The 23,979-nt window shown below is 36.0% G+C and overlaps 1 protein-coding gene across 6 annotated transcripts in view; it reads right to left on the bottom strand.

Moving 5' to 3' along the window:
* LOC143243857 (ubiquitin-protein ligase E3A-like) overlaps positions 1-21,478 on the bottom strand; it is a 35,517-nt gene extending 14,039 nt beyond the window's left edge. For 3 of the 6 annotated variants that reach the window (XR_013024785.1, XR_013024786.1, XR_013024787.1), the window contains exons 1-7: positions 21,260-21,463; positions 18,701-19,086; positions 15,613-16,808; positions 13,529-13,673; positions 10,963-11,168; positions 10,437-10,604; positions 9,894-10,006 (exon numbers count right to left, since the gene is read on the bottom strand). Coding sequence is in view for 3 of the 6 variants with exons in the window: in XM_076487590.1 (XP_076343705.1) it covers positions 9,894-10,049; positions 10,437-10,604; positions 10,963-11,168; positions 13,529-13,673; positions 15,613-16,808; positions 18,701-19,086; positions 21,260-21,312 (2,310 nt within the window). In the remaining 3 variants the exon portion in view is untranslated. Of the gene's footprint in view, positions 1-9,893; positions 10,050-10,436; positions 10,605-10,962; positions 11,169-13,528; positions 13,674-15,612; positions 16,809-18,700; positions 19,087-21,259 lie in introns of all 6 variants that reach the window. The other 3 variants (XM_076487591.1, XM_076487592.1, XM_076487590.1) reach the window with 2 other exon arrangements.
* Between the last annotated feature and the right edge of the window lie 2,501 nt (positions 21,479-23,979).

Here is a 23,979-nt window from a genome sequence, read left to right as displayed (position 1 = left end):
GTGTAGGCAAATTGGGTGGAGAACCCTTCTATTTACAACCATGTCTTTTTTCCTTACTGTCCTTATACAAGGGAGGTGAATCGACCTCCATGGATCCTGCCCTGGGTCGATTGGGCAGGTCTTTGCTGTTAGAAGGGAATTCCAGTGACTGAAAACATGAATAAATGATTGTTTTGCATCTTGGGGTGGGAAATGAAGATGTATCCGGAGAAATGCCTGTACCTGGAACCAAAGGATGTGAATCTTGGGGTTTGTTGGAATGTATGTAAGGAACAGAAATAGGTGTTGAAGTTGATTCATCAACTTTTATAACCATGGAGGTCAAAAGACTTTTCATTTGTTTGGAGAACGATTCTTTTGGAAGCACAGAGAGATCTGTCTGTAGTTGTGGAACGAAATGCAGCAGCATATATCCGAGATGAAGTGGCTGAGAGCAACATTCAAGCCTCAGATTATGTAATGTTTTAAATCGTTTTCAAACGCTGCACCTCTTTTTCCTCCAACCATTTAGGGCAAGAACAAAAGTAGGATGGATGAGAGCCATTGCAATTGACACAATGAGGGTCCATTTCACACACACAGGCATTGTGGTCCTTGTTACTTCAACAAGCACACGTCAAGGAACCACGACATGACGTCTTCAAGCGACCGAACCGCTAACACTGGAAACATCTGAGAGGGTTGGGAATGTATGGCCATACCCTGCAATTAAGATAACCTGCCTTGGTGGTGGCAGAATGAGGACATTGGTCAGCATCATAATTCTATCTTTTTTGGTTGATTGATTGATTTAGTGTTTTATGGCACAAAGCAGCGAGGCTATCTGCGCCAGACATTCGGTAAAAATGTAAAAAAAATAAAAATAAATGTAGTAATAGACATAAATGGAAATGAAGGTAAAACAAAAAGTATAAAACCAATGTTGACACCTAGTCTACAATGTTCAGATAGAAGGCAGAGTATAAGAAGTTGTAAGGTATTTACTCTAGCAAAAAAGGTAATGATCATAACCCGCCAGGAAGACTAACAGGTAAGTATAAAAACCACCATCAGTCACCTGAAGTTGGTCTTTCCAGTACTGGTTCTGGGTTATGTGTCATAGCAACCAGTATCAAAATGTAAAAGAATAGAAGTTTTAAAAGATACATAGCAAAATTGTAACAATGAGTAGCCAAATGTCCAGTAAAAAGATAGTCAAGTAAATGGAGTAGAATTTGTAAAAGTAATTGAAGATAAAAGCAAAACGGCAATTAAAACAGAAAATGGCATAAAAACCAATGTTGACATCCAGTCAACAAAGTTGTAAAGGACTACCTGTAGCAAAATGGTAATGATTTTAACCCGCCAGGAAGACTAACAGGCAAGTATAAAAACCACCGTCAGTCACCTGAAGTTGGTCTTTCCAGTCCTGGTTCCGAATTATGAGTCAATATGGCCAGTACTAAAAAGTAAAGTAGTAAAAGTGTGAAATGATATGCAGCAAAAGTATAATAACAACTCGCCAGGACGACTAACGAGTAGTTCAAATGGATAGTTCAAACAGTAGCGTTAGTCACCTGAAGTTGGCCTTTCCAGTCCCGTGTCGGAGTTATTTAATGTTCTGGCCATTGTCCAATGTCAAATTGAATGAGAGAGATTAAAACTGTAAAAAAGGAACCACAATTAAAAGGTGTAATGAATAAATATGCAACACTTAAATGAGATTAAAAAGGTTAATGGCCATTAAAAAATTAAAAATATTATCAAGTTGGACAGAGTCACCATCACCAATAACTCTGTCCAATGTTACAGATTGACCCTGGGAAAAAATATGTTTAAAATATTGCCGTCGTTGAGAATTGTAACAATGGCAAGAAAGTAAAACGTGGCTGATAGTGATTTGAGTGTTACACAAACTACACATTGGTGCATCAGTTCCAGATAAAAGAAAATGATGAGTTAAAAAACTTTTACCAATGCGTAGCCTAGTGAGAACAACTTCCTCCTTCCGAACTTTACGGAAGCTAGATGGCCAAAGTCCAATTTTGGGTTTGAGTTGAAAAAGTTTGTTATCGCGTTGCTCACTCCAAGTGGACTGCCAGCTGGCACGGAGCTGAGCCTTGAAGACAACACCATAGTCCATGTACGGAATAGGCATAGGAGTGATGGTGCTGAAGCAGACATATTTAGCTGCCATGTCTGCAAGCTCGTTCCCGTGAATACCAACATGGCCTGGTATCCAGAAAAACTGGATTGAAGTAGCTGCTAATGAGAAATGGGCCAGTCGGTTCTGAATACCAGCAAGAATAGGATGTGAGCTAACGTGTAGCGATTCCAAGGCAAGTATAGAACTAAGCGAATCAGTATAAATAGTGCAGTTGGAGTACTGCTCAGCTGCAATATGATCCAGGGCAAGAGATATGGCATACAGTTCAGCAGTGAACACAGAAGCTGTAGAAGGGATTCTGCACGCAACTACTGACCCATAGCAAACCATAGCAGATCCCACTGAATTACCTGATTTGGAATCATCTGTATAAATGGGAACTGAATGATTGTTTGAAAGATATTCATTGAATAAAAGACGGTACTTCCAATCTGGAGTATCTGCCTTTTTAGGTGACTGAAAGAAAGGTCACATTTGGGGCTGTAATAAGCCATGGTGGGATGGGCGACCTGTGGAATCTGCAATGTTATCCAAGGACAGACCCAATTCATCCAATTGCGCCCGGATGCGAAGGCCAAATGGAGCAATGACAGATCATCTATTCTGAAAAAGTACTGCCCACCGAGGAAGGAAAACACATTTACAGGTGGGATTCTTTGGTAAGGAATGAAGTTTCGAAGTATATTGTAAAGATAGTTGCAAACGGCAAAGGTGTAGAGAAGGTTCATGAGATTCAATGTATATACTTTGAACTGGAGAGGTACGGAAAGCCCCAGTGCAGAGTCAAAGTCCTTGGTGATGAATGGGGTCCAGCATCTTTAAAGCTGAGGGTCTGGCAGAGCCATAGACCATTGATCCATAATCGAGTATCGATCTAATAAGAGCACAATATACCTTTAACAATGAACAGCGATCTGCCCCCCAACTGGTGGAAGAGAGGACACAGAAGATGTTCAGTTCCCTTGTACATTTGACCCATAGCTGCTTGATGTGTGGTATAAAGGTCAGCTTACAGTCAAAGGTAAGCCCCAAGAACTTTGTCTCAGGGACCACAGGCAGCAAAACTTCACCGATATGAAGTTCAGGATCAGGGTGAATACCCTGTCGACGGCAAAAGTGCATGCATACAGTTTTGGAGAGAGAGAAATTAAAGCCGTTCGCCAGAGTCCACTTCTGTACACAATTGAGGGCAGTTTGTAGTTGCCGCTCAATATATCTCATGTTTGACGACTGACATGAGATGTGAAAGTCGTCAACATACAGCCCATTCGCAACAGTGAGAGGGAGTTGTTCAGTGATGGCATTTATCTTTATACTGAAGAGTGTAACACTCTATACACAGCCTTGAGGGACTCCAAGTTCCTGTACAAAAGAACGGGAAAGTGTCGAACCCACACGAACTTGGAATCTCCTGTCCATTAAAAAATTAATAAACATGGGTAGATGGCCACGTAACCCATATGTATGGAGGTCTCGCAAAACACCATACCTCCATGTTGTGTCGTAAGCCTTCTCTGTGTCAAAGGATATTGATACAAGATGTTGGCGGTTGAGAAAGGCTTCTCTGATAGATGTTTCAAGAGGAATTAGGTGGTCTGTGGTGGAGTGCTGTCGACGGAACCTACACTGGGTGGGCGAGAGGAGGTTGTTTGATTCAAGGAACCAAACAAGACGAGCTTTAACCATCCTTTCTAATGTCTTACAGACACAGCTCGTCAAAGCAATTGGACGGTAGTTTGAAGGAATCTTGGGATCTTTCCCTGGCTTAGAGAAAGGTAAAATAATAGTCTGGTGCCAGGCATCAGGAAAAACATTCTCCTGCCAGATCTGGTTGAAAACAATCAGAAGGATATCAAGAGAGGCAGGAGATAAATGGTGCAGTATGTCATAATGAATATCATCAGGTCCAACAGATGTACTGGCAGACCGATGAAGGGCCATTTTTAGTTCCACCAGGGTAAAGGGACAATTATAGTCAAAGAAACAGTCAGTTCGAAAGGAAAGAGGTGATCACTCTGCCCGAGTCTTGATGGCCAGGAAGGTGGAGGAACAAGCAGAAGTGCTAGATACCCGGCAAAAGCTTTCACCTAGAGTGTTAGCGATGTTCTGAACATCAGTCACCTCCTGACCATCAGAGAGTAAGATCGAGAGGGGGACAGAATTGTAGTGCCCATTAACCTTTCGAATCCTGTCCCATATGATCTTGGAACTGGTGGTAGAAGATATGCTGGTTGTGAACTTAATCCAAGATTCCTTCTGGCCTTGACGTCTTACCCACCTAGCATGTGCACGGGCCCGTTGGAAAGCAACCCGGTTTGAAAGTGTGGGATATCTACGAAAAGTATCCCAGGCCCGCTTTTGAGCCTTCCGTGCTAAGTGGCAAGCAGGATTCCACCATGGACGAGGATATCATGGAAAACATCTCGAGGTTTTAGGAATACACTGAGCAGCTGCATGTGTAATACAGTCAGTTACCGCTGCTACACAGTCGTCTATTGATGGCTGATTTACGATGGCAGGATCAAGTTCTGCGAGAGCAGTGAAAGTGGACCAGTCTGCCTGATCCAGCTTCCACCGGGCACGCTGGTAGGGTGGCATCGACCACGCCAGTCTCTCTCAAAAGGATCGGAAAATGATAACTGCCTAGTGGATTACTGTCAACCCTCCATGAAAAATGGGAGAATAATGAAGGGGAGCAAACTGAGAGATCAATAGAGGTAAAGGACTGACTAGGTGCATGAAAGTAAGTGGAAGAACCAGTATTGAAAAGAGAAAGATTGTGATCAGAGAGCATCCACTCTACAGATCGGCCCCTCCCATCAATAATAGCACTTCCCCAGAGGAGATGATGTCCATTAAAATCCCCTAGGATTAGAAGTGGAGATGACAACTGTTCTACGAGAGCATCAAGATCTGATTTATCATGTCTCTCCAGGGGACAGGTACAGAGAACAAACAGTGATGGTATGACCCAAGGAAACACGGATGGCTACAGCCTCCAAGGGTGTGTTGAGTGACAAAGACAGGGTGAGCATATGCTGATCAACCAATAGTGCCACCCCTCCATGTACTCATCCATCACATAGCCTGTCATTTCTGTACAGAGAAAACTGCCGAATGGTGACTGTATCAGCAGGTTTGAGAAATGTTTCTTGTAAAGAAAGACAAACAGGATGGTAGGAAGCAATCAGCATTTTGATATCATCCAGATTAGAACGTAAACCTCGACAGTTCCATTGTATCAAGGTGGCCATTTTTAAGAACGGGTAGGTGAAGTGGCTGGAGAACCCTTCTGTTTACGACCATGTCTTTTTTCTTTACTGTCCTTATTCAGAGGAGGTCTATTGACCTCCATGGATCCTGCCCTGGGACGATTGGGCAGGTCTTTGTTGTTGGAAGGGGATTCCAGTGACCGAGTACATGAATGAATGATTGTTTTGCATCGTGGAATGGGAGAAAAAGATGTATCAGAAGAAATGCTTGTATTTGAAACCAAAGGATGTGGATCTTGAGATTTGTTGGAATGTATGGGAGGAACAGATGGGTGTAGAAGTCGATTCATCAACCTTTTTAACCATGGAGGTCAAAAGGCTTTTCATTTGTTTTGAAAACAATTCTCTTGGAGGCACAGAGAGATCTGTCTGCACTCCCACTGTAGTTGTGGAATGAAGTGCAGCAGCATATGTCCGAGATGGAGTTGTGGACAGCAATTTCCGAGCCTCAGGATAACTAATGTTATGTGTCGTTTTCAAACGCTGCACCTCTTTTTCCTCCAACCATTTTGGGCAAGAATGAAAGTAAGAGGGGTGAGAACCATTGCAGTTTACGCAATGTGGATTCATGTCACAGTCATAGGCATCATGGTCCTTGCCTCCACAACGAGCACATGTCAGGGAACCACGACAAGATGTCTTTGAGTGGCCGAATCTCTGACATTGGAAACATCGAAGAGGGTTTGGTATGTATGGCCAAACCGTGCAAATGAGATAACCTGCCTTGATGGCAGCAGGTGCACGTGGTGAAGTAAATGTTAAAACGAGGGTATTTGTTGGCAGTGTAACTCCATCTTTGCGAGTGGAGATGCCTCACTGCAGAAACTCCTTGAGTGGAGAGACCAGCAAGAATCTCTGACTCGGGAACATTCTTCAAATCCCTTTCAACAATAACTCCTCGTGAAGAATTCAAGATAGCATGGGGTGTAACCTCAATAGGTATATCCCCAATTGCCTTTGAATTCAAGAGGAGTTCACTGTGTTGGGATGTGGATGTTTCAACCAATATGTCACCAGATTGATGTTTCTTTACTGACTTTGGAGAGCCAGCAAGTCCCTCTAGTCCCTTTTGAATAAAAAAAGGGGACATTTGCCCTAAAGGTTTTTCCGAAAGAGAATGCAATATAAGAAAATGAGGTACGTGTGTTACTGATGTTGAAGATTGCTGTTCTGAGTATTCAAGACGTGGTCGCTACCCATTGACTGTGTTTTATACAATGTTATTTAAATTTTTTGGAGGATCCATAGGAAAAAGGAAAAATTTCGGTACCCACTGACCCCACCCACCATGGAGCCCTACAAGGGGACGCACTACAAAGTCATGCAAGGACAATGCAGCAACACCAGGGTTTCGTGAGCACTATACCCAAACACCAGCATCAGGCACAATGTCCACAACACTCTTTGAGAACGTCCAACAATGGTACTTGGTTGACTCTAGCCCAAGTGGACCAGCCGATTGACCCAAGGGGGGCCACCCAAAGGCCGCCCGCCTACAGGAATTCAAGGCCAAAGTGGTGTGTTAGGGTTGGACCCCTCAACCACCAGGATCCTCTCCTCCCCTTCACGGGTCGCCACGCACGGCAAACACGTGGGTGGATGTTTAGATCCCAGAGAAGGTAACCAGATAGAACAGAACTGCCTTTGAATGCAACAGGAGTTCACTGTGTTGAGATGTGGATGTTTCCACCAATATGTCACCAGATCAAAGCTTCTTTACTGACTTTGGAGAACCAGCAAGTCACTCTAGTCCCTTCTGAATAAAAAAAGGAGACATCTGCCCCAAAGGTTAGTCTGAAAGATAATGTTGTGTAAGAAAATGAGGTACAACAGGTGTTACAGATGTTGAAAATTGCTGCACAAAATCTTCAAAACGTGGTCGTTTACATGTGGACTGTTTTTTTACTATTTCATTTAGGTTTCTATTTGGAGGATCCATAATAATAATAAAAAAAATATATTGGTGCCCACAGACTCCACCCACCATTAAGCCCTATAAGAGGATGCACTACAATGCCAAACAAGGACACTGCAGCAACACCAGGGTTTTGTGAGCACTATACCCAAACACCAGCATCCGATACAACGTCCACAACACCTGTTGAGAAATCCAACATTGGTACTTGGTTGACCCTAGCCAAAGTGGACCAGCCAACTGACCCAAGGAAGCCAACCCCAAGGCTGTCCACTTACAGGAATTCAAAGCCAAAGTGATGTGTTAGGGTTAGACCCCACAACCACCAGGATACTTTCCTCCCCTTCAGGGGTCACCAAGCACAGCAAACACGTGTGTGGATGTTCAGATCACAGAAGAGGTAAATTGAAACAGAACAGAACCTTCCCTGAAAGGTCCCCTCACCACATATAGGAATCCACACCGAGGGGAACCATACAAGGTTTGTGTGATACAAGTTATGGGTTGGTGTAGTTTTATCCCAAACTTTAATTTGATTTTCCCTTTGAAATAGATATATGTCACATGTAACAAATGTTTTTTTAGATGGATTCTAGTTTCTCTTTTAATGCAAAATCATTTATGTGAAAAAAGGGTTTAGCCTTACAATGTGAATAAGAGCATCTTTAAAAAACTGCTAATAATCATGAAGAAAAAAATTAGAGAATGCCTTTGCAAGACATGAATGAGAAAAATTATCTGAAGGAAGATGTAAAGGCCTAGATATCTAATAAATATGAATATATTTTTCTAAAATTGAGATGTGAGAAGAATGTTGAATTTTCTAGAAAGTGATCTTGATGGTAAGTTACTAACATAATGGTGAGTTAAGATAATGTGCTTCACAAACATTTGTTGTTTTAGAGGAAAGCCACATTGGTCAATCTACTGTTTCCACAGTGTAGAATCAAACCCCAGATTTGAATGTTTTAAGTCTATAAGCTTTCTGCTGTTTTACATCAGGGAATACTTTGAAAATAGTGAAGATCTTAGTATACAAAATGACCTTCTATATTTTAAGTTGGAAAATCTTGATAAAGCTATGGCTTGTAAGTCAGTCATAGTAGTGATCCCTCAAGGTCAAGGATGATGGTCCTCCAAGTTCATACATGGGTCAGAGATGGCTAATGAAACCAATCCTTGTTGCATAGGTCTTCTGGCAGTAAGGGCAGGTCAGTTCAGAGGGAAGAAGAGGTTTCAGTAGTAACTTGCATTGTTTCCTCTTCTCTTGCTTCTCTTCAAAATGTTGTCTTCTTTATGACTCAAAGAATTCTACTCCCTGATGGAAAAGGGATCTCCAGGTAGTTTGGTTGTGAGCAAGAGTTTACCAATTGTTAACATCAATGTTGCAGTTCTTGAGTGTTATCTTCAGGCCATCCTTGAACCACTTCTTCTGTCCTCCTTTTATTCGTTTCCCATTTTACAGTTGACCATACAGGAGTTGTTTTGAAAGTCAGCTGTCATCCATTCGAAGCATGTGGCCTGTCCAAAGGAGGCAGCTCTTGATGATGGTGGCTTCAATGCTGATGATCTTGGCTTCTTCAAGGATGCTGACGTTGGCCCCATATTCTTCCCATTTAATCTTTAAGATACTAATGAGGCATCTTTGATTGAAGCATTCCAGCTAATTCAGGTGTTGACGATATGTGCCCCATGTTTCAAATCCATACAGAAGGGTGGAGACAACAACTGCCTTGTATATGAGCATCTTGGTGACTGTCCTAATGTCTCAATCCTGGAAAGCTTCTGTTTGGAGATGTTCAAAGGCAGCTCCTGCACATTTTAGACAATACTGGATTTTGCAGTCGATGTCTGCAGAGGATGAGAGATGGCTTCCCAGATAGCAAAAACTACTGACATTTTCTAGAAGCTGGTCTTGTAGCTTGACAGCAGGCGATACAGGGTTGACAACTGCAGATACTAAAGGAAACTTTGTTAAACTTAGAAGACTGAGCACGAGTTGATTTAGTGCGAATGATGTTGCACGCCAGCAGACACACAGTCTGTGACAGTCAATGAGTCCAATGGCAAGGAATCCAAGATGATTGGAACTTGATGAACTGCTCCAGCCCTTGTCCACCCTTCCTGCCTTTGAGGATTCCAGGTATGATTCTCCTTATGTCACGATTGGTCATTGGGGACATGAGATTAAATCATTCTTTGTCAGGAATCTCACCTTCAACCTTGCCATTATGGGTGACCCTACAAATGTCACTCAGATATTTTATGTTTCATGTGGACAGCATACAGGTTTAGTGTCACTCACATTTGTTATGTTTCACGTGGACAATGTAGAGGTCCCCTATAACTCAGATATGTTGTTCATGAGTTTTGTTATCCTTTAGATTTATTACCTTACGTAAGACAGCAGAAAATTCCAGTGTCACTCACACTTGTTAAAAATCCAATGTTTATTGAGTTAATTATAAATATTTTCTGGAAACAATGAAGACATTCAAACTTACTAAAGTTTATTATAAGGTTTTTTATCAATAGAAAAGGAATTCATGAAAGAACTCACCTTGCTTCCACAGACTAGAAGCTCTACTTCTTCTGGTCTGAAGAGTGCTTTCATGGGACTATCTTCGGTGACCATCTGAAATCCTCTCCGAAATGCCCGAAACTGTTTCTCCACTGCTTTATTCAAAAGGAAGTCGGAATAGATTTCTACAAACTCCTACACACCACATAAAAATGTCAGCTGACGACAATTCAAAAACATGTACACTGTTTTTACCACCATGTTTGTGTATAATTTCCAAAGCTTTATAAATTAAATAGTATTGCAATGTGATTCTTAAAAACAATAACACATTGTTCTCCTGATTATAAAATTATATTTGCTGTACATTATCATCCATTTTCTCTACTATAGAATCTTAAGAATGATGAGGCATTTCATTCCTTACAAAAAAGACCAATGAAGAAACACTTAGCTTTTAAAAAACATATTTATGTTACAAACACTTAATTTGTAATCAGAACTACAACTGTGTTGTTCTGTAAACATGATTATTATTAACGTGCTGCTTGGTAAACAAGTAGTACTTCAGTTATACTACACCTGTTTATTTTCTTGATTGACTAGAATTTCTTCCCCGTTGTCTTTTAGGTCATGTGTTAGCAACGTGCCAAATACATCCTGGTAAGTGATTCGAAATGACTGCATAAAGACATCTTCAATATCACTATCTTGATAATCTAGTAAGTACTGTAAACCTCTTGCTAAGCCCTGAAAAAGTTAACTGCTTTTTAAAAACCTAAAGTAAAAATCAAATCTGTGTATTAAATTTAAATTATCACATTTAAAAAAAATTAAACAATAAAAACATTAATTAATGAATACAAATTTCCAGAGCCATTACTAAAATAGACAAATATACAATTACCTTCCTAAATTAAAAAGTTTCTTTTAATATCAAAAGCTTAAACATTTCTAACCTGGTGAGGTTTCTAGCATGTGTTTTTCTTATTTTGTCACATACATATCTTGGAGTCTTGATGTTACATTCATAGCCCATCATTTCAGTTTTAAATTTCATATGAGGCAACTATCAGAACAGTCATTGACAGAAAGTTTGAAGACTTACTGGATTCCAGCCATACAGATCACAAAAGGACCCTCTTCTTCCCAGCAGTTTTCTGTACAAAACCATAGGAAAATGTATGTCCAATATCACATTATTGTATATTGCTAGTCCTAAGATGATTCCAATCAAGGTGAACTGTGCGCCACTCTCAAAAGACGTAGGGTTAAACCAGTATGTCTCAGTCTCCTGGTTCAGAGTAAACATTGCTAAAAAAGACAAAAATTACCTTGCTGACTAAACTGCTATTCTACTAGTAAACTTTTCGCATCTTTAGAATTAAAACAAATTTCAAACAGGTAATTACACCTGAAATACTGAAGTCACAGTAGTCACAATGAAAGCAAGGCACTTACCGATGAGGACAGAAATGACATTTAAAAATATAAATTTAGAAGTTACAGGGTGGTTAAACAAACAGAAACAGCAATGTTGACAGAAACAAGCAAGAGGAATAATGTATCCTGTTTCAACAGAATGTTCTAAAGCCAGCATTCAAGTCAATTATTGTAAGTGGATATATTACAATGATTGTCATCCCTCTTCATCTATGGTCACAAAACTGACTAAATTATTGGGTGTTTTGCGAGATCTGGATATTGACCAAAATTATCTCAAGGAAACAAATTAGTGGGTGTTTGGTAAGAACTAGATGTGAAACAAAACTATGTCAAGAAAAATTATTTGGTGTTTGGGGAGAACTATCTCAAGGAACCAAATTAGTGGGAGTTTGGTGAGAACTGCATATCGACCAAAGCTGTTCCACAGAACCGAATTAGTGGGTGTTTGGTGAGAACTGGATATAGACCAAAACTATCTCAAGGATTGGGCTCAACAAATAAGGTTGACAATGCAGCCCCACATGCTAGAAGCAAATTGTGTAAGATTTCTAGAAAGTTGTAGAAGTTCTGATGATGATGTAAATTTTAGTGTCAGGATTTATAATGACTTCTAAATTAATTACACAGCATAACTGTTAATAAGAATAAAACATAATTCTAGGAAAAACAACTTATGCAAAGTAAGAATGGGAAACATGACTTGTATACAATACTCTCATGTGTATAGAACAAGTTTTTCATGAGAATTATGGTTAAGTAACAATGTGTAAAGGGTACACAGAATTTTGTTTTCTTTAAAGTATAAACTCAAATAAAAACTTTCAGCATTGAGAGTTAACTACTAGAAAAATGCTTCTGCATATTTAAACAGTTTTAGTACTTATCAACGACTGGCTTTATATATAATGGAACACTGGAACAGAAATTGTGTTCAAACTTCCAGTTCCTTTAGATACAAAGGATGGAAAATATATTTTGCTTGTAATAAGTTGTTTTAAAATTAAACAAGTTGCAGTACATTACAGACAGTTATTTCTTTTAACTCAAGACCTACTTTCAACATTCCAAGATAAAACTTTCCAGACTTTACAGTTATATAGTTGCAAGTTTGCAATTAACATTCTCTCACTGTATTACAAAATTAGTATATTCAATATGATTGGCTTATTCTTGTATCATTTGGTTCATTCTTGCAAATAGTGTAACTTTTTCAAAGACAACTGTGTAGGAATAAGACTTAAAAATATCTATAAAACAATAAAGGGTTTTTGTGACTCTATGTTAAACAGTATTTATAACAAAGAAAATTTAACACTAAGTACCTAGCAGTAAAGCAAGTGTAAGATCCATTTAATAATTAACATGGACAAATTTTCCCATTACTCAAAAATCTCAGTGAAAAATTATTTTTATCTATGCTTGCTTCTACAGACATTAGAACCATAAGTGTTTCTTCACTGACTACATATAACTTCATGTTTTATCCTCCTGATCTAACAGTTTGTTTGACACTATATATACAGTAATGAACCACATATTTTGAACTGTAAATATGTTTATATTTCTGAATGTGTTAAATATTTTGTTTACAATATATACTTATTACCCAATAAAAAATCTTTACAAGAACAAATTGAAACTCAGTTATTTTGAAATAAAAATTACAAATCAATTTACAAAATAACTAACAATACAAACACTAAGTCAATTCACAAAATAGCCAAAAACAACACAAAATCTCTCAGTCAATTCACAAAATAGTCAAAGAACAATACAGTTGCACAAGTTAATTCACAAAATAATCAACAATACAAACACTAAGTCAATTCACAAAATCACCAAAAACAATAGTCTCACAGTCAGTTCACAAAATAACCAAAATCAGTACAAAGTCTCACAGTCAGTTCACAAAATAACCAAAATCAAGTCTTACAGTCAATTCACAAAATAACCAATAGTATCATAAACTTTAAAAACACTAAAGTTCAAGTTATATTTTTTAAGTAATTGAAACTGAACCATAAAAATAATTCCAATAAAAAATATATTTAATTCAAGTTTTTTGGTTTCAAAATTTCTTGCCCATTAATCTTGTATTATGAAATATAAACATTTTTATGTATGCATCAATACAAACGAGCTAAAACTAACAAACATATTAGAACCACAACAATAAATAAAGTTGATAAAATTAGTTTTGTTTGATAAAAGCATATTATTTTACCTACCAAAATCAGGGTTAAAAAGTTCCTCAACAACTAGCTGAAAAAACTCCTTTGACACCCCTCCTTCATCTACACCTTGCTCTCCATCAAATTCTACCACTAGCTGCTTCTTCAAGTTTGATGGATTTTCCATGGCAACCATTTCGAGCTTAATGACAACAGAATCAACTTACTAAAAACTAATGCAATACTTAAAGAACAAAAACAAAAACCAAAAAAAACACCTCCAACTCCAAAGGCATATAAAGTATGGAAGATGTTAAACCAGGAATTAGCAAATCGGTGAAGTTCTTTAGTTTTCAAAATGATGTAGTTAGTTTTTTTATACATTTTACTATAAATATTGGATATGTTCATGAGAGCTGTGTGTATATATATAATAAAGAAAAAACAAAATTACAAACAAAAATCAAATCAAAGACCTTGCACAAACAAAGGATCCCCAGTATACAGGCTACAATATGGATCATAAAATGTACAACGTTTTGAAGTTATTGTGGAAGTAAGACACACACATGCACTATATACTCCATCCTAAGTGACCACTTATTTTATTCTCCTAAGGATCAAATTCAAAGTGTTGCTGAAACTGCAAGTCTTATCTAGAAAACCTAATTCCAACTACTAACTCTGAAAATGATATGTATAAATAAAAACAATCACAAACAACTGAGGAGCTCAGTTTTCAGACAAAATACAGTTTAATTACACTCATAATTACACTGGGTCATGCAAAGCTACAAGGGCTATGCATGCCAGCTGTCCATAATTTAGCAAAGTATGACCAGAGAGAAGGCAGCTGGTCATCACCAACTGCCAACTCTTGGACTATTCTTTAATCAACAAATAATGGGATTGACCATAACATAATGCCTCCATGGCTGAAAGGGCGAGTATGTTTGGTGTGATTGGAATAAGTATACACGTTATACACGTGATATTAGTAAGTAATAATGTTAGTATAAACTTTATCCATTTCAGTAAACTTATTTTTCACTTATTGTTTTACAATTAATTAAAGATACAAAAAACAGAAACATTTAAACCTAAGAAACATTTCACCAAGGTTAATGCACTTATTGCATGTGCTTTACATAATTCAATACTTTGTTTTACCATAATTGAACTATCTGCTCACCAGGTGTTCATAGCTTTCTCACATGGTTCAGCAAATAATAAAAGAATAAAATTAGATCAAAATAGCTTTAATCTATTACCAGTCTTCATGATAAATAATTATAATTTTCTGTTACAATTTCTAGTCATTCTAGAAACAAAAAAAAGTGTATTTTATACTTTTCTATGGTGGTTAATAAATCACTAAAATGGATAACTCCCATATAGTAATAGGATAAAATAAATGAAGAAAACATTTAAATTATCTAGAAGGTTCTATAGGTTATTCAAACAAAATATAAAAAAAAATTAAATCCCAATATGGAAGTTACCTTACATTTAGACCAGTAAATCTATAGTTCCACAAATTTATGGACAAATCTTTATCAAATATACTTCTGTAAAATAGTTCTCATTACGTCTTGTAAACATTTAGTAAAACTGACCAAGTTCTTATTGAAAGGGTTTATGCAACCAAGTATAGATTAATAATACACAGAAGTAATCAGGTGTTTATAATGTGACCACTGACAGTTTAAGAATACACAGAAGTAATCAGGTGCTTATAATGTGACCACTGACAGTTTAGTAAAATGCAGAAGTAATTAGGTGTTTAATAATGTGACTACTGATAGTTTAGTAATACACAGAATTGTCATACATATGTAACAGCTATGGTTATTACTTACAAATAATTGTATAAAAATACATTCAAGTATATGAGTGAGAAAGTGTCTTGAGGTGGTGTTTTTCATCTGGAGAAGCACTAACAGTATTCAAATTAAAGATACATTTTAATGAACTAAGAAGCATTTTTCCACCTAAGTATAAAAAAAACAGCGGTGTCCCATCCAGTAAACGATGACAGAGGCTTGGGATCAGACAAAGTGTAACAATTCTATAATGACAAACCAAGATCTGTGAAGATAGACATACACACAAAAGAGAAATAGTAAAAATACATTACTTACCCCAACCAATGCATCATCTATGAGATGATCTCTTCTGACTCTGAGTCGGAGAAATGGATTAGGAGGAGAGCCATGAAGAAGGCTTTGTAAGACTGATAATCTTCTTTCGTTAAACATGCAGATTCTATTGTCATAGTACAACCCCTGAGCTTTGACTGCTGGAGTGAGGATGAAAGAGTAGTTCATGAAAGAAAACTTTGTTCCTCCAGTCTTGTAGTTGGTAAAATCATGATCCATTTCAAGGTTATCACTGAGAAGTTCATTGTAATAGTCTTCAAATGGAATCAGAGGTTTACGACAATCAATAACGTGTATTCCAAGATCTTGGACAAAAGGATCTGTTCTGGTTTGTTTGGGCTCTTTCGATTCTCTACTGACAGCACCTTGTAACAAGTCCTGAAGACTTTCGTCTTCCTCAGTTTGTTCAATGTCATCAGTGTAATCCACAGTTTCTACATCACCACCCACTAAGCTTGCAAAGTATAAAATCTTCATGGTTTTTGTGGCTGCTACTATAACCTCTTCTTCATTCAGACAGTAATCCCGAGAGAAGTGGCCTCCTATTACACGTAATGTAATCACTTGGTGAATGGTGTCTACCATGGTCTTTAACTTGTCAGGTTTTGCTTTTGACCACACCCGGGCTAATTTAGTTTGTGCTTGAAGAGGAAGTATGCTTGCTGTTTTACAAAATGCTGGTAGAGCCGAGTCTAGATATTCTGGACATTCCAGCATTGGAATCTCCATTATAATTAAAAAAATATTGATTACGTTAGGATCTCTCGGACAAGGATTGTAGTATTTCAAATCAATTTCCAAGTTCATGCATAAAGTGCTTATTGCATTAATGAGAGCATCCTGAAAAGGTCGGTCAGGAATTCCAAATAAAACTACAAATGCACGTCTAACACTTTCTAGATCCACAGTGACTTCATCTGGTTTCAACAGCCCTCTTTCTGTTGCACTATCATGATCCTTATCTGGATCAACTTCCATTGCCCTAATGTCCTCTTTTGTAAGACACTCACTAACAACAACAGTATCTTCTTTCCTTAAAAAACTCTGTACAAGTGACTCTTTGTTTGAGAAAACTTCACCTAAAGTTCTAATCAGTACAGAAAAGGATTTTTCCTCTTCACACTTGCTTATTATGCCCAGTAAACGTTTTTCAGATAAAACAAAATGTTTCATTGGCCCTAAAAATAAAGAGAAAGTTCAGTAAACTATCTAAAAATAACATTAAATATTTAAACTAGGTATACTGTCTGAGAAAAGCTGGTATTGTATAATGTATCATGAATTCAAAGATTTCTGTCTTCCACTTCTATCATAAGTTTGGAGTTCTAATATTTTTTAAATATTTCTTAAGTTTTTATTTAATGGAACATTTAGGCCTTGATCAACTATAGATGAATGCACAACACATTACTATACAAATGTATACAACTGTAATAAAAAGTTTAACCATGCCAATAACGAAGTATATATTTATTACTCTACAAGTAGTCAAACCAGCACTAACTCTCAGTATTCTCAATAACAATAAAAAATAACCTTGTTTTTCAATTCACTACTAGTTTACCCAACACTTATATAAAGTACACAAGTATCGCGTCTATAACACTTGCTAATGAATACACGTGTATCATTTATCCAATACTTCAATAAATGATACACATTAATCAGTAACACTTGCTAATCAATACATGTATCATTCACCCAGCCCTTAACAAATACACGTACAACCTGGTACCAATTAACAAATAAATGTACAACAACCTGGTACTAATTAACAAATACAAGTAGAACAACCTGGTACTAATTAACAAATACAAGTAGAACAACCTAGTATGAATTAGCAAGTACACATACAACCTAGTACTTAATAAATACATATACAGTCTACAACTAATTAACAAATACAATCCCTTCTCTTTCTAAAAATCCATATAATAATGGTATCTAGTTCTTTAACTACAATCCCTTTTCTTTCTAAAATCCACATAATAATGGTATCTAGTTCTTTAACTGCAATCCCTTCACTTTCTAAAATACATATAATAATGGCATCTAGTTCTTGAACTAAATCCCTTCACTTTCTAAAATCCATATAATAATGGTATCTAATTCTTAAACTAAATCCCTTCACTTTCTAAAATCCATATAATAATGGTATCTAGTTCTTTAACTAAATCCCTTCACTTTCTAAAATCCATATAATAATGGTATCTAGTTCTTTAACTCTTTCTAAAGTAGTATTATTTCTGTCATCAAATCATTTTGCTCATTCTACATTTGTTCTACATTTATGTTCAATACATTTGTACTATTTTCTCTCATGCTGAATACTGGGATATTGAATACAAACATGACACCATAATTATTTACTCTTGACATCCTTATAAATAAAAAGTTATTTAAGAGAATAGTTTAACTATTAAATATTCTAGATAGAGCAGAATCAAACTTACACTTTACTAAACACTCACAGGGTGAGTTCAGTTGGATAAGAAATGTTAGCTGTAATTTAATGTTTACCTTCACAAAACAGTACATGAATTGTACATAAAGTCAGATGTGTAATAAAGTATCTGTAGTCAAGACGCGTCTGTGAACTGACAGCACCAGTCACGATGCAAACTGATGTTCGTGTCAAGAATGAAAATACTTTTGTTATTCATACAGTTTGAATATATGTTAGTTCAATAAACATCAAAATTTTTTTCTGTATATCATATCTGGTATTTTGCTCTAATACAAACTGTTGAAAATGCAGCAGTATAAAACAAAAGAAAAACAAACAACACCTTGTAGAATGACACTCTGCATGAGGTCATGGTAGGTGCACTTTGACCCCATTCCATGTTCAAAGGTTACAATCTAATTCTACTTCCCTGTGGTATTTAAAATATTCCAGTTAAGAAAAAACCAACATAATGTAAAAAAAATGACTAAATCACAGTTAAGAAAATGTGTCAACAGTTTCTACCTTCCACAGTACAAATACATTCATGGCTCAGTCTCCAATATCAGTAGAGGAAAAGATGCAAACTTGCTTTGATATCTTAACTGTGAATTGATATGTTACCTGGTTTTGAGAGTAGTAAAGAATCTGAAGTAGAGGGACGTATTGGTGAGGCTACCTCCATGGGACATCCTTCAACATTGCAGGTAATCCTATCACAGCCTACGTCATCTTCACATGGGATACTGTTGGTTGTTCCACAAGTCTGATTGTCTTCACGATAATGTTCTAAACTTTTATTTACAGTTCCATGATTTGATAGTTTGGCAGGACATAGCTGAGCTCTTCTCACGAAAAGCTGCAAGGCTTTGGCTGCTGCTTCGTCTGGAGTGAAAACTTTGACTTTACCACTCGAGGCACAAACTTCGTTGGCACAACAGGTATTTCCACACCCTTTTGTTAACTGGTAATAGTACTGTTCAATCAGTTTCTTGGCAGTGGCACGTTTTCTGGTGTTAAAACAAAAACTGATGTTTTTATCAGATCGGAAAAAAACGAATTTACTAGACTAGTACTCATGCACATCTTAAGTCAGTCTTGTGACATTTAAACAAACTAGTAAATAAGAGAAGAATGAATTATGTTTTAAGTCATTCTAAGCTGGAGGTTTGGGGCATACAGCAAGGAACAGAGGAAATCTTCATAAGTTGCTTTCAATACTATTTTACAAAATGATGCATATTTACCTTGTAACAATTTTAAATTACATTAAAATTTAAGTACAGTTAGACATTAACAGAATTATAAATCTGATACCCTATTTAAAAGAATAATGATTACCACAAAACATCTCATGTCATCAGGTGACTTTGCAGTATAATAGAACCAGAAATCACATATAGAGATTAGGTGTCACTTAATGAGACAAGTAGGTTTTGTGTCACATACTGAGTTGTTCACTTCACACAGTGTAGTTAGAAATTGAGAAAACTTGTAGAAAAAGGTCCTACATTGATTTGATAGTTTTTTAATGCCAACAGATATATGTGTTTTAATGCATGTGGATAGAAGTTTAACAGGACAAATGTGAAACTCCACCTAGTGGCCTGTTTTATAATCAGTGTCATCATGTACATTTCAAAATCCAATTTGAAAGTTTTAACATTTTAAGAATTCACATTTTTGTCATAGAAATTTCAAAATGTTAAATTCCAAGCAAAATGTATTATAAAAATAAGAACTAAGTAACACATTCTAATAAAACTGTCCCAGAATGAAATTTAATAGGTATTTCAAATCTTACCATTCATAAAAAAATATTCTGAAGTACATATAGAGATTTGAAAACTTAAGTTTGGATAGCCGAAGCATGCTTCATCAAGATTTTGCCTCCTTCAAGGATGAAACATGAATACAGTCCCTATACAGTTGGTTTCTAATGTTTAAGTAATTCATACACAAAAAAACTTAAGTGTGTAGCGTAAAAATATGAGGTGGAAATTGTATAATCATATCGTCATGTATGTAAAACACAAAACTTTATTTCCTTAAAAACTCATGAAATAATACATTGTCTTTTAATAGCACTTGAATTATGTTCTAAAAGTAATTTCCATCAACTCAAGTATCTAATAACTGAAATATTAATGGCACTATTTATATCTACCCTTTATTTTAGTCTCTTCCTATAGAAGTTGTATTCCTATAACACACTTTAAGCTAAAAGGTTAGTATATTTATAAAACTAAAATTAAGCCTAAGATATGGAAATATATTACAATCACAACTCTGTATTATATTCATCACAGCAAAGATATAGTTACATGCCTAAAATCCAAAAATGTATAGAAAAAAAAAATCAAAATTTCATTAACATATGAAATCATTTTCTGAATCAAACTATAAATTATGTTTACAAGAAAAACTGATAACTTTATAATGCTTACAAAGTAGTTTACATACAATCTTTTTGGATAAACAATGATAATTTAAGACAGCAGAAAAGGAAACTTTACACCTTTTCTCACTGTATAGTTCTGAGTAAAAAATACTTCTGATCAATTAAGATGATATAATTTACACTGTTTTTTAATAAATATTAAGTGCCAAAAACTGCAGGATTAAAGAAAGGAGCAATTACATACTACAGTAACTAGAACATGATTGTCTTGCAGTATATGTCAAAAAATACTTTGTGCACTTTCAATAAAATGCAGCAAATTTTGTTCCAATAAAAGATAAACTTTCTGGTCACTTGATCTGTATTTTTTTTTTCTTTTCACATTACTGCCTTTCAGTTCTCATATCAACTATTTCTTAGCATTAACTTAAATGAACCTAATTTGAATGGATATTCTTTATGTCATAAAAACATTTCAAACTGTTTAAATTTTAAATTTTAGATGTAACATGCAGTATTTGTTATTCACTGTGGTAGTTACAAATGTCGTTCTAATTCTGTTTGAAACCTGTAAAAATTAAAAGTATGGCCTATATTATAGTTATATTATTCTATAATGTATGTACTAAAATCAATAAAGTCCTTGCTCAAGAAGTCCTTCAGCTTAAGCCTACTGGTATTAGCATTTAATTTTCGACATACTTTAAAAAGAAGAAAAGAAAGGCGAAGTCGACTCTAGTTAAACTAAAGGAAACTAACAGTCTCTTTAAAAAACAAGTTACCTTGCTGCATCATCTGTGCAGTTACTTGCATTTTCACTATCTTCAGGATCCATCAAAGTCTGTATACTACTGTAACTGTAAAATTAACACTTATAATTTAAAATCGTTTACTGTATTTTCATTATCATCATATTATTAACGACTACTACGCAGTCAACTTCAGCTACCTTCTCGAGATGCTTCTGAAGTCATGAATTCATCTGATATTGCTAGCCCCATCTGTCTACCAATATCTTAAACAAACTCAAGTTTGAACTAAAAATAGGATTTTAGTTTATTTAGTTTAATATGACAAAATAAGATAAAGTTATGGGTTTTATTCTTAATACATAACAAAAAGGACATTTTTAAGAGGACAAAAGGTTAAGTGCATATATAGTTTACGCTTTAGTTCGTTTGCTCGACAAACATTTACCCTATAGGTTAACTGCGCTTTGAGAATCTAACACCGTTTTAGCGTTGTTAGTTTCTACACGACTTGGGGACCTATTTGGGGACTTATAATGTAGATTGGTTTGAATTTCACGCAAAGCTACACGAAGGCTATCTGCGCTAGCCGTTCCTAATTTAGCAGTGTAAGGCTAGAGGGAATGAAGCTAATCATCACCACCCACCGCCATCTCTTGGGGTACTCTTTTAACAATGAATAGTGGGAGTGATCGTAACATTATAATGCCCCCAAGGCTGAAAGGGCGAGTGTTTGGTGTGATGGGGATTCGAACCCGCGACCCTGGGATTACCAGTCGAGTGCCTTACCTATCTGGCCATGCCGGGCCTATAATGTAGAATACATTAGTCTTACCTGCACAAACAATGGCAGGGTAACAAGAATTTTATGATGCTTTTATTATTTTCTTGTACTTTAGATTTGTGTTTAAACGCAAACTAAACATTGAGCTACTTGTGCTCTTCTTACTGCAGTTATTGAACCCCTATTTTTAACGTTAAAATTCCTGAAGTTTACTTTGGTATGGGGTGATAAAAGTATTAAAGGTGTCGGCATAGAGAAAGGTACTAAAGAGTTTTAAAAGTTTAAATTATAATTTTGATGAAGCTCTATATTTTACTTTTGGTTTAATTTAATAAAAATGGCATAATTCTCCCCCTCTACACAAAAAACATTCTCAGTGTATCTTGTTACTGTACATTAAAATGAATTAACAAATTAAACTATTACACGTGATAAAATAGAAAAGTTAAAAATACATATAAAATTGTGTCGAATAATTTAGAATCCAAAATACCTCTATTATATTGTTTTAACACCTCTTTTTACATGCGTATTATCAATATATATATATATATACATATTTTTAATCTAGAAGGTAAATGTGTTATATGTTTTGTTCATTATTTAGCATAAATCTATACGATGGACTACCTAGGTTGTTCCACCACCGGTAGCAAAATCAATTGTTTGTTGTTATATACATACAAATTTACCATTGACCACACCGAATCAAGCATTTTGAGTTTTAGTTGTTGTTTTGAATTAAGCACAAAGCTACTCAATGGGCTATCTGTGATCTGCCCACTACGGGTATCGAAAACCCGGTTTTCAGCGTTGTAAGTCCGCAGAAATACTGAACCACTGGGGAGCCGAGTGGGATTAATCGTCACATTATATCGCTCCCTTGGCTGAAAGGGAGAGCATGTTTGGCGCGACGGGGATGAGAAACCCGCGACCTTCAGATTACAAGTCGCACGCCTTAACCCACGTGGCCATGCCAGGCCATTGAGTTTTAGAAGCATTTTCACATTTCTTTAAAATATTATTGTTACATTCATTTTATGTTTTTAATTTCAAATTTATGTTATGAAAGTTTATCATAAATTTTATCATTATGTCGAATTTCTTTTAATAGCTTCTAATTGTGTTTTTATTTTTTTGAAGTTGTTAAATGTCCGTGCCTGGCTTTGTGTTTAGTGTAAAAGGCTGTAAATTATAATATTCAAGGCTCGAGCTGCTTGCTATATATACAGTGCTAGATACTCTCTATACTGGTAATTGTAAATGAATTATAACAGTAATAATCAATTCTACTATTCAGTTAAAGTAGCCATGTAGGCGGTGGGTTCTGCTGACTGGTCACCCTCTATTTGCTATAACTCCTCATTTAGAGGTGATTACTTAATTGAAGATTTCTAACTTAACTGTTTGGCCTGTGTGTTGCATAAGGTGCTGTCCACATTGAAAATATTAATATCAGTGACTATTAAGTTAAAAAATTCATACAATAATTTGATATAAGCTGTGTCTTCGATGTTTTAATTTAGATATTAACTAACAGGGTTGTTGTCTAATTATTTCAACTAAGATTTAGATGAACACATTAGTTTGTTTGTTTTTTAAAAAGCTGAAAGGTTCCTTCATGTGATTAAAGTCAACCATTTTAAATGGACATCAAGACGAATAATCTGTTGCTCACCATTCCAACTATTTATTCTGGAAATTATTTCCAATTGAGCCTAATGTGCCCCTCATTAAATCTTTCCATCATAGTCCATTGGTTTCCCAGTTGGGTGGTGTTATTGAACTGCCTAGCTAAATTTTGAAACTGTAGTTGCTGGTAAGAGAGATCATACAATCACAGATGGCATAGCAGTAGTGATATCACGTGTAAACCAAATAGATTTCATATTTTACAGCATATGATGTTTTAGGTTGCAATTACTGGACAAGTGTAGAAAGAAGTGTGGCTGGTTTATTCCTTACATTC

This window comes from Tachypleus tridentatus, chromosome 2 (genome assembly GCF_004210375.1).
Source record: "Tachypleus tridentatus isolate NWPU-2018 chromosome 2, ASM421037v1, whole genome shotgun sequence".
NCBI lineage: Eukaryota > Metazoa > Arthropoda > Merostomata > Xiphosura > Limulidae > Tachypleus > Tachypleus tridentatus.
Note: the sequence above shows the minus strand (reverse complement) of the source record. Positions and strands in the feature narration are given on the sequence as shown.